At 47.1% G+C, this 11,389-nt stretch overlaps 1 protein-coding gene across 1 annotated transcript; it reads right to left on the bottom strand.

Moving 5' to 3' along the window:
* Positions 1 to 3,841: 3,841 nt before the first annotated feature.
* Positions 3,842 to 10,865, bottom strand: LOC123110847 (dipeptidyl aminopeptidase 4). Its single transcript, XM_044531470.1, has 5 exons — positions 10,107 to 10,865; positions 6,952 to 7,158; positions 6,320 to 6,349; positions 5,126 to 6,238; positions 3,842 to 4,648 (listed from the first exon to the last, which is right to left on the bottom strand). The coding sequence occupies exons 1-5, from the start codon at positions 10,599 to 10,601 to the stop codon at positions 4,097 to 4,099; spliced, it is 2,397 nt and encodes a 798-aa protein (XP_044387405.1). The 5' UTR covers positions 10,602 to 10,865; the 3' UTR covers positions 3,842 to 4,096.
* Positions 10,866 to 11,389: the final 524 nt, after the last annotated feature.

Here is an 11,389-nt window from a genome sequence, read left to right on the forward strand (position 1 = left end):
ACCTACGTTTCCGAACCTGCCTGCCTTCGGGGAGATGGGTTGGGTCATACGCGGGATGCGCTAACGCGCAACGGCTTTCACGCTAGTTGCTCAATCCGTTGCTTGCCTTGACCCATTCTACCACGCGAAAGTAGCTGATTTAGCAAGCCAAGCATTGGAGTTGGTATTCCAAGTTTGTATTGGCCATGGACTTCAAGATATTTTGGAGGCTCCGTCTGAGAGGCTTTGCAATCCAACTCAGTCTCCTTTGTGTGCGCGCACACGCAAGCCCCTTGGTAGAGCGAAACTTTGAACCCAACACAAGCAACTCTCCCGGTTTAGCGATAGGAAAGAAAGTGAAAGGGGAGGGCAAGAGCGGTTCGAAGGCCATGCCAGCTGTGTTGGTCGTTCCTCCGATTCAAAGTTCTCTTGGATTCCAAAAAGCATCGCTACCCGCATACTGAAGTTGCTTAAATCTATTGAATTCCACCTCTGCCTGGTTAACTTTGTTGACAAATCTTAATGGTGTGCTCGTCCTTGTGTGATCATAGAGTGGTATGCACTCACAATTGCAAGATCAAAAATGAAAAAACAATTTTGAGTGTTTTTCCGCATATGTACATATAATTGACCTTAAAGTCTGTGTCAACTGGAGATCCAAGAACACCAACTCCCCAAAGGGAAGGGCAATGGTCGAGGCCACTATGTTTGAGTGTTTGGCTTGGTGCAATGAAGGTGTATCTTAAGCTCAATAATCAAAACTCTTTACTGAAGCACATTTGTGATCAAAGTGACTATGGTGAATGAATTTTCCATTTATCATAACAAAAAAGTGTGTGTTCATGAAACGAACAACAACCCCCCTATGTCCATGCATAATACTTCCTTTGTTTCTAAATATTTGTCTTTTTAGGATTTCAAATGGAGTACCACATACGGATGTGTATAGACACATGTTAGAGTGTAGATTCACTCATTTTGCTTCGTATGTAGTCACTTGTTAAAAATTTTAGAAAGACAAATATTTAGAAACGGAGGGAGTAAAAAATAAGTGTGTGTTGACAACACTCCCCTTATCTCATGCATAATAAGAAAAACACTCCCCTTAAGTCTTGTGCTCACTCCACCCTAAATGCGGCCTCCATGTGTACGTAGCTAGTCGTCAACCATGTATCTAACTCATGTTTTCTAAAATGATACACAATTGCAAAAAGGGAGAAGAAAAGAGAACGATCTTCGTCCTCCTCTGCTTTCTACCTGCTCCCCTCTGTTCTTCCCCAAATCCCTAACCCCTGCAGCTAGGCTTTCTCTTCTCCTACCCTATATGTTCTTCCCCAAATCTCTGACCCCTGCCGCTAGGCTATCTCCCTCTTCTCCTCCGATCAGGGACATCATAGCAACTTCAACGGGGCGACCCAAACAGACGCGCGTTTTGTCCGTTTTTTGTTCATTTGAATCTGCCAGGCGGACATGCGCGTCCGCATTCTCAAATGGTCGGCTTGACCGCCCAACATGACACGGATCCAAATGTGCCGGCCTGAAAAAAAATAGCTAGCAGAAATAAACATAATTAAACATAAGTGGCCGGTCAACCGCCAGCCAAAGTCCACTTAAACCTAATTAAACATTAATTAAAACATAAAAAAAGTCTGCGCCGCCCCGCACGCTTCCCTAAACGTCGTTGGCCTTGCCCTTGCCCTTGCCCTTGACGTCGCCGTCGCCATCGCCGCCGGTGAGGTCGATGAAGACGGGAGCAGGGCCAGCCCACCTGAACGCCGCCTGGTACGCTGCCAGGACAGCCTCCTCCGGCATCTGCTGGGGCGGCGGCATTGCGGCTCGCCACGCGTGCTCCTGCCTCTGCATCGCGTTGCAGCATCGCGTCGTAGCGCATTTGCCGCTCGCCATCGGTCCGCTCCTGGCGGAGCTGGTGCGCCTTCCAGCCCTCAAGATGGGCGGCCCCCTACTCCGGCGTCACGGCGTAGTGGACAGGAGGCGCGCTCACCCACTCGCGGTACTGACCCGTCCACGTGTAGGCCTTCTCCGGCCAAGTGGGTGGAGGCGGGGAGCGCTTCCGCGTTGGCTCCGGCTTCGGCTCCGGCTTGGGCTCGACGGGCGGCGACGGTGACGGAGGCGGGACGAAGAGCGGGGTGTGGACGGAGTCTCCCGCCGTCGACAAGGCAAGGGCTTGCTCCATCCCATCCCAGTGCGCGTCCTCCTCGAGCCGGCTAGCCTCCAGCGCGTGTTGCAGGGCTTCCCCGAGGGCGCCTTGGTACTCCGCCTCCGCCTCCTCTTCCTCCGGCTCTACACGCGGGGGCGGGGGTGGAAACGGCGGTGGGACAGCGTCGATGCCTACACACCGTTGCTCCTCGTGTTTGAGGGCAAACCAAGCCTTCCAGTTAGGAGAGTCGGCGACCTACTCAGGCATCCGCCGCTGCTCCGGCATTAGCTGCGCGCGGCGCCTGCGCACCTCCTCGTCGTGCGCCCGCTGGGTACGCGAAACTACCAACACAGGGATCCGGTGCGGATCCAGGTGCCAATGGTGCGGCAGCGTGACATCGTGGCAGGGCAGCGGCTGCCTATACACCCAGTGCCACCACGCTTGGTGCACCGGGATGTTCAGGCGCCGACAACCTGGTCAAAAACGCGCCGGCACCGGAGGAGGAGCACGGGAGGATGAGGCGCCGGGGGCGCCCTTACCCTTGTCGCTGCAGCCGAAGAGGCACATCTCTTTGCTGGAGATGGAGGGGCCAGATGTGGATGGAAGTGGATGAGGCCGGCCCCGCCGCACGCATGGTTAAAAAAAGGACGCTTCCACTAGCTGACTAGTGGGCCCACTATGGGTGGTCGTCATAAATAAGATGACGGGCAGTCGTTGGGTGGCCTACAGTTGGGGACGCGGCGGACGCCAAGAAGACGCGCGACGCATCCGCGTTGACGCATTTCAAGCGCAATTTTGGGCCAGAAATGGATCGGCGCGGACACCAGACGGTTGGGCCTTCACTTTTGTCCGCGCCTACCCAAACGGACGCAGGCGGACATGGGTATGTTTGGTTTGTGCCCCATCTTGCCCCACCAATTTTTTGGCATGACCAATGCAAGGGCATGGCCAAAATTTTGGCAATTTGTTGTTGTTTGGATCATAGCCATTGTATCTTCCTAAATTTTGGCAAAATAGACTTCTGTTTGGTTTGTGACAGGGGTATAATAATTTATTTTGGTTCTAGGAAACATTTAAACGGATCGGTTATACATAATTGACGATTTGTACATTGATCAAAAGTTAATGGTTAGAAGGAGTCAACTTGAAAAAAAAATCAGCAAAACAATGAACGGGTTTCTTGCACTTGGGAGCCTATAATCACGTGCAGCACCCCTGCTAATCCCATGCAGCAATACACGCACTAATCCCATGCAACAATACACGCGCCGGCTAATCAGCTGAGTTGTTACTGGAAATAAAAAACAAATATTATACTGCATGCACTACCCAGACACACGGAGAAACAGCGAAGCAACGTCGCCAATTTTTTGGCGAACCTTTTCGGCGCCCTCGTTTCGCCCGCGCGTAACACGGAGGCTTGGGGCAAGCAGGGCGAGCCAATTTTTCGGCTCCGATCCAAACAACCGCCAAATAACGTTGGCTCGCCAATATTTTGGTATGGCCAGCGTTGGTAGCTATCCAAACAGCCCCAAAATGAATCGCCGCATTGGAGTTGCTCTAACAGCATAGCCCAGGGAGGAGACGCCACAGCGATGCACGCTTAGTGTGATTCTGTGGGCCCACACATGCAAGCGCATATTGTGTTCCCATGCAACATACAGTAGCAAAGAAGGTTACAGCCGAAAGAAAGGCACCACAAGGTAGCAAGGCCAAATAAACATTCTCACCTGGTGGTGAAGTTCCAACATCACATGAAAAAATTGGATTATTCACTCTGCAACCAGAGCAGCTGACCATTACGGTCGTTATCGCAGACAAGAATCATGCATGTCCCTGCACTTGCGGATAAATACAGATGATGGGAAATGAAATGAAGTCCACGATATCATACCAACTATCCACCTTAAAGTTACACAGGGCAACAGCAGATTTCTACAGATGAATTTTCTCCCACTCTCATAGGCTTCTCTCCACAAAATCCCAGATCCTCTCCTCCATATAGATCCGGTCGTCTAGCTGGCGTGGCATGTGCCTCTCATCAGGGAAGAGGAGGATCTCGTACGACTTGCGTTCCGCCATCAAACTGTTGATGAGCCTAGCCGTGTGCCTGAAATGCACATTCTCGTCAATCATCCCGTGGATGAGGAGCAGCTTCCCCCTGAGATTCTTCACATGGTGCATGATTGACCCGTACTCGTAAGCATCACTATGCTCTGAGGGCAGACCCAGGTACTTCTCTGTGTAAAAGGTGTCGTACCCGTCCCATGCAGTCACTGGGGCACCAGACACGGCGCAGCAGAATGTGTCGGAAAACCTCGATAGACACATTGCTGAGAGAAAACCACCGTAACTCCAGCCATACAGACCAATATGTCCAGGCTTCGCAAGGCCTTGCTTTATTAACCACTCAGTACCAGCTAGTTGATCCTCAGCATCGACACGACCAATGTTGTACTTAAGCTGTCCCTCAAAATGCAAACCTCGCCGTGCAGATCCCCGGTTGTCCATCTGTCAGAAATATATATTGTCATGAGACCAGTGATAGATACAGGTCGTGCCTGGGATGCAAGCTATATGCATCTATCCAATTATGTAATGACATTATGTGCTTATTAGTCCATGATTTGCAATTGTTAGGAGCATAACAAACACAGCAGGTGCGCATAATAACAGGATTCCGGATTTAAGCCATCACCCCGTTTCAAGATCAACCACTAGCATCAATAATTTTACTCTTATATACAAATGTGCTAGAAAAGGTTGGCATTCTAAAAACAAATCTAGCAGATTCCCTAAAAAAATTCCTTCACTTTGTTTGCTTGTACTTGATCACTTCTTTTATGGGTTGTCATGGGTTTATGTTGGGTTTCATATCTAGCCTACGCAAATTGCTTGGGACAAAAGGCTCTGTTGTTGCTGTTGTAAAGAAATGCTACCAAACAAAACCTTGTTGAACGAAATAATACTAATAATAATGATATTTACCTTCCAGACTAATATTCCCTTACTTCGCAGATACTGAGCCCTCATGTCAACAGTGCTAATCCATGAATCACTAACGAGCTGGACACTGGGACCACCATAAACATTAACAAGTGTTTTGTAGGGAGGCGGTCCATATTTCTTCTCATCGGGAAGATAGAGAGTTCCATAAAATGAAGTCCCATCCTTTCCTGTAAACTGGACCATCTCTGGAGACAGCTGCTGAAACTTTTTAAGTGGCTGAACTGTTAGTGGCTGCTCATACAGAGGCATTATTACACTTCCATCAAGCAAAGAACACAACAGGATCACAGGTGGTGATTTTACTGAGTCATACACATCAATAAACCTTAGCAACTGATGGTCAAGAATTACTGAATGCCGTCCAGTTCCACGAGTCAACCTCTTAGGGGCTTGTAATGGAAGGCTCCAATCAGGAAAGAGGTTGGTGCAGTACAGATTTGTCTCCAATGGTCCATCCATTGTTCCGGTAAAATATATAAGTCCAGAACTCTCATTGACACCAGCAATTTGGTCGACCAACCAGTCACCTTGCGTGATAGGGCCTAAGCACTCACCATTCTTGTCATGAAGATACAAGTGTCTAAATCCTGTCTTCTCACTGGCCCAAATAAACCCACCTGGATGTTTACTGCTCACTCCATTGTCTAGAGGAGTGAAACAATCATGTAATGTTATCCATATATCATGCTCTTCTTCAAGTAAGACTTCCCTTTTACCGGTGGCAATATCAAACTTAAGTAGCTTAAGTTTTGTGTGAGCTCTATTGAGAACTTGAACAGCAAGAGAATTATGATGCATCCAGTTAACCCTAGCTAGATATTCTTCATCATCATGTGCTCCATTTGGTTCTCCGCAAAGGAGATCCATCCAAGTTACCTCTCCTCCACCGGAAGAAACAACTCCAAGGCGCACTTTAACATTAGCTGCTCCAGCAAAGGGATAAGCATGATCTTCTTGAGCATCTAGACCAACAGAACTTTTGCCCTGATGCATAATTCTGTATAGTGGAATGGCAGATGAATCTACTTCAGTAAATGCAAGGTGTTTACTATCAGGAGACCACCAGAATCCCATCTTCCTTTCCATCTCTTCCTAAATTGAGTAATGCAAAGTATTAGATAGCAGTCACCAAAACAAATTTCATACTAATGCTAATGGATCACCCTCTAGTACCTGAGCAATATACTCAGCAAGTCCATGGACCTGAAAAGAGAGAACAAATACAAATGTTAGATTTGGAGTTTTTCAACACTTACCCAGTATATACAGTTGTAATAATACTGTTAGCAAAAGAACATGCATGATGTACGGTTACAGTGCAATGATTGATGATGATGAATTATTGGTGGAAGGGGGTGAACACTCTTTAGCAGGTTAAGAACATAAATTAAGTTTGCTAGTTACCGGTTAAGTCCAAACATAAGCGAGCTGTTTGGCCCTGGATTTAGCCTATTTTTGTGGCGGGCCAAAAGTTAAACTGGATTAAGAATGCCTTGCTAACAAGAGACTGACACGGAACATCTGACCACAATACTAGCTTATACAATACCAAATCAATACCATTAGATTCATCATTGAATATATTTTCACATCATATAGATATGTTATTGTAAATGTTCATATTGTTTTCTATAAACTTGGTCAAACTTTACAATGTTTGAGTTCCGTCAAAGCTTGTAGAGTAAATAAAAACAGAGGGAGTAACATTCTGCTGCCTGCTGAACAAAACTGGACATGGTAACACACAGCAACAGCAAACATGCTCCAATTAAAATACTATTTGCAACAGAAAAGCAAGGAACTACCTTTCCACTTTCTCTTGCACCGTAGGTCAATTGCCTAGTTTCGCCATCATCAAAACCAAAGTTATATGTCTTGCACTGCAGTTCATCATCCCTGACATATGCAATCATGGTCCCATCTGGAGATAGATGTGGGTCAATAATTGGTGATGTGGAAGAACTTTGTAGCTTGAGTACTGGTTCAGAGCCAGACAGGTCCTGAAAGTAAACCTATTGAAAAAGGAAAAGCTAGTTATACATCTCTTGTGAAATCTAGTATCTTCAAAGTTGTAGAAGTATTTTCAGAAACATCAAACCCCCTATCAATACAAGTATATACATGATATATGCATGTTAGCACTAAAGTAACCATAAATGAAAAAGAAACAGCATAGTTGCCAAGTTTCATTCTTTAGACCAAAAATAAAATTACTATTAGAATCATAAGACAGCAGCTACCTAGTAAAACAAAATTAGAATTGGATAAAATGACTAGCAAGGAAAAAAAACTGAAAAAATTCAAGAACCAGAGAGTACTCATGTAAGAAGACAGAATCATTAAACAATGGTTACACAATAATTAGGAGCCGTATTTCACAATAATACTGCAGAGGAGACAAATGTTGTCTATGAGTGGGACCTGGGACCACATACTCCTAAGAGTATAGAATCATTTTCCTATATATACTCCTACACGTCCGGGGGGAGACACACACACACTCACTCTACACGTCAGAGTACTCGCATCTGCATCTCATATACTATGGTCGTATAGAATTTATAAGATATTCCAAGGTGAACTCGGAGAAAAAATTGCAAGTGAGCCCTATAGTGTTTAGTATACTTTAAACTTTGTGCATTGTATTACTACTTCCAGTCCTGAGGTCAATAGTTCTTTCACGCAAGGGGTCGATAGTTTGATTTGCAATGAAATATCTCATTTTCCTTTGGGGGAGGCGGTCACAGTTGCAGTTTTTCTGCTGAATCGAGCACCGGCCCGAAGGCTGCCCAGAATGATGCCAGGGGTGGCACAGGAGAAAGCCCGCTGTCCATCATCGTCGCACCTTTCGATCTCTGGTGTACATCAAGCTAGCTCAGATGAACGTAACCTGCGATGCCATCTTTGATGAAGAGGCGAGCTAGATTGGGAGGCTAGCAACTCAGATCATCTCTGCAGCAACTTCATCATCACAAAGACCAAGCAAGTTGCTCTTGCCGCACCAAGTACAGCTGCAGGGGGGAGCACCTTCCCCTGTTCCTGCACCATCCCCTGCTCCACAGCCATCTCCAGCATTGCTGCCGGCGACACCAAACCCAACGTTGTACACGCAACCTGAGTTCGTGTCATCGCCGCCCAATGACAACGATGTTGGAAATTTGCCCACAGGATCAATCACATCAAATCACACGAACAGACGCGCACAAAAAACTGATAGCCAAGGCCACGTGTCACGCCCCTCTTTTCTCTCTTTATTTCCCCTTTTCTCCTTTTTCTTGGTACAAAACTCATGCACCCTGCCCATGTATATATAGGTGCAGGACCTGACTCACGCCACCGACCCAGACTCCCTTTTCCTAACCAATACGGACTTCAATTACAAACCAGACTCGGTGTGCAAGGCAACCCTAGCCGGACACAACACGGACACCTATAGATGTACTACTACTCAAGCACACGTACAAGACTAGCACCAAACTAGGACTTACCTAATCCTAATTATACGGCAGTGCTGATCACTTCCTAGTTAAATCAAACTCAAACACAATTTAATACTACTAGCGCGTAGACATGTTTGGATTATCCAACAAACGAGCAGGTAGACGTGTCTCGTGACGACACACCACTGCGGTACCGAGGCATTGATAACGTGCTCAGCAACGCCCCTGTTACTGAACAGGTGGTATGCAAGCTCCTCGGCGACACATGGCTTCGAGAATTAGAGCATCCCTACTTATTTTGTCAGCACCAAAGACTAGCTCACAGACAAACTACCAAAGGTATTAGGGGCAAGCTCGCTTCGATAAGCTTAGTGTAAGGATTCGAATTGTCAAGGAAACATACAGGGATTTTTTTTTGGTGTGTGTGTAGTGCTGCCTGATACTGCCAGCTGCTCCAGCGGCATGGTCAGTTTAGCAACCAACTTGCGTACGTGCTATACATAGCCCTTCAGGGCAACAATGCAAGCGACAGCTTCAGAAATAACACTCCTGTGTTCAGCTCCTTCTAGTCTGATTCTAACATAAATTACCAAGTAGTATATACACTACTCAAATATTCTTATATGCTACATACAACAGCTACATACTATCTGGTATGAAAGATACTACCTACAATGTACAAAACACATGTTGAACATGTGGTTTTATCATGTTAGTGTGATGAATCATCGGTGTTATTATGAATAGATTTTCCATCCTAAATATTGATCTAAAAAGGACATATGAATTCTGATAGATGCAACTGCAGGATTAATAACATCCAATCCATTTTTTGTACGGTTGGTTAAAAACATATCTGTCAAGCCTGGACTGGCATCAGAAGACATGGCATGAGACGACAGGGTGATTAGCGCCAAGTAGCATATCAGGAAAGACTGCACGCTGGACTGGCTAATTTTAGACTTGCAAGTGAGATAGAGTGAGGGAATGGCTATACAGCCAAGGCACTGATGTGATGTGACAGATTATCACTGGACAAAATAAAAGTGAATTCTCTCCAATTATTCTGCTTCCTCTCCAAATTCTTCCTCCACACCTCACATCACTTTTCCTTGTTCTGTGTTCCATTCCAATCCCATCATACGCAGGTTTTTAACAATATTGAACAAGGCAATACACATTTTCCCTCATATGCAAACAAAGATGTCAGCAAGAACTACTCTATGTACGATAACTTGGCACAATTTCTATATGGTAGTGAGTTTTCCTCTCCTGACAAGTGGGTCGGTTGTGATTCTCATCTCCTAACATGCATCATATATTCATCATATCAATGTTTTATCATACGTATAGCAAGGCAAATCAAACTATCGACCCCTAGCGAGAAAGAACTATTGACCTCGGGGCCGGAAGTAGTAATACAATGCACAAAGTAAAGCTACCAAATTCAATCAGATTCAATGAGGCAACACGTTCATGCACTGACCAAATAGCAGAAGGTTGGAAGGGAAATTACGAACCCCTGAGGGGAGAGGCACGACAATGCCCGCACGAGAAGAGGGGCCGCCAGAGCGACGGGCACGCCACTCGTACCGAGTGACCCCAAGGCCACGCTCCCGGGAACGCTCGCGGCGGAGCCGCTCCTCGGCGGATAGATTGCCCTCCTCGAGCCCGCCGCCGTCAGGGGGAGCGAAGAGCAGCTCCTGGCGGCCCTTGGCGGGGTCGAAGGTGAACACCTTGCGGTGGAGCGTTCCGTCGGGGCTGTACAAGAAGGCCACTCGCCGGTCGTCGGGGCTAAAGCTGAGCGCTACCGGCGCCCCGTAGCCAGGCAGGGGGTGCTGCACGATATCCTCCACCCGCATGCTGAGACACCCACCGGATTCCTCAATGCCTCCGCAGTCACCGCTGCTACCGGCGACGATGGAGCCGGCTAGGGGCATCTCCGTCTCGCGGCGCGGCTTCTTGCGGTTGTGCTGATCCGACCTCTCCGCCCCCGCCACGTCAAGCGATCGCATCGACTGCGAATCAACCGCCGGTAGCTCGGGACTGGCCTCCAGAGATCGCGGTTTGTTTCTTGGGGTTCTTTCCAGGCCTTAATACCGTGATCTTGCGGACGGAGGACAAGAGAGGTGGGATCTCTCCGCCGGGAAGCCAAGAAACGCCGAGCCTTCCCCGCCAGAGAGGTCGGAGAAGGGTCGCCGGAAGGGGCGAGGAGGCCGCCGCTTCGGGAAGGGGGAGGAGGGGAAGTGATTTTGCGTTGGAGTTTGGTCGTTGGTTGTTCCAAGGAGCCTATCCTTATATTTGTAAAAAAAAATGTTCGGCCTATTCGCGTTTTGGTTGGATTATAATTTTGTTAAACGGGTATTGTTGTTGACTTGGTTCTCTGCAATCGTACTATCCACGACATGGATAAGGGCGTCTTTAATTCAAAGGATTCTTGTAGTAGAATTTTTTCCTATGTTAATCGATTTATTCATTGTTTTAAATTTTATAGGAATTTTTTCGAAGAATTTCCTTGTTTTTTAACACGATATAGAGGCAAGCGCTCATATACACGCGCATACACTCACCCCTATGAACGCACATACGCACATCCTATCCCGTAGGTACCTCGTCATCGAGGGAAACGTCTCCTCCCACTGAATGCGCATCGCCGGAAATTCTGAAATAAATCCAGAAATAAATGCGAGCACCAAGACTTGAACCCTAGTGGGCTGGAATATCGCCGGAAATGTGCATTGCTGGAACCCTGGTGGGCGTTTGCTTATAATTGAATGGCCTAGCATGGAGGATGAAACACGTT

This window comes from Triticum aestivum, chromosome 5B, assembly GCF_018294505.1.
Source record: "Triticum aestivum cultivar Chinese Spring chromosome 5B, IWGSC CS RefSeq v2.1, whole genome shotgun sequence".
Classification (NCBI taxonomy): Eukaryota; Viridiplantae; Streptophyta; class Magnoliopsida; order Poales; family Poaceae; genus Triticum; species Triticum aestivum.

Bases quoted from the DNA above. Each gene is read 5' to 3' on its own strand.
- LOC123110847 (XM_044531470.1), bottom strand. From the start codon at position 10,601: ATGCGATCGCTTGACGTGGCGGGGGCGGAGAGGTCGGATCAGCACAAC. The intron at 7,159-10,106 runs GTTCGTAATTTC...CTTTTTCAATAG, and splicing joins TCGTGCCTCTCCCCTCAGGG to GTTTACTTTCAGGACCTGTC. The intron at 6,350-6,951 runs GTAGTTCCTTGC...CTCTCTTTTCAG, and splicing joins GTGCAAGAGAAAGTGGAAAG to GTCCATGGACTTGCTGAGTA.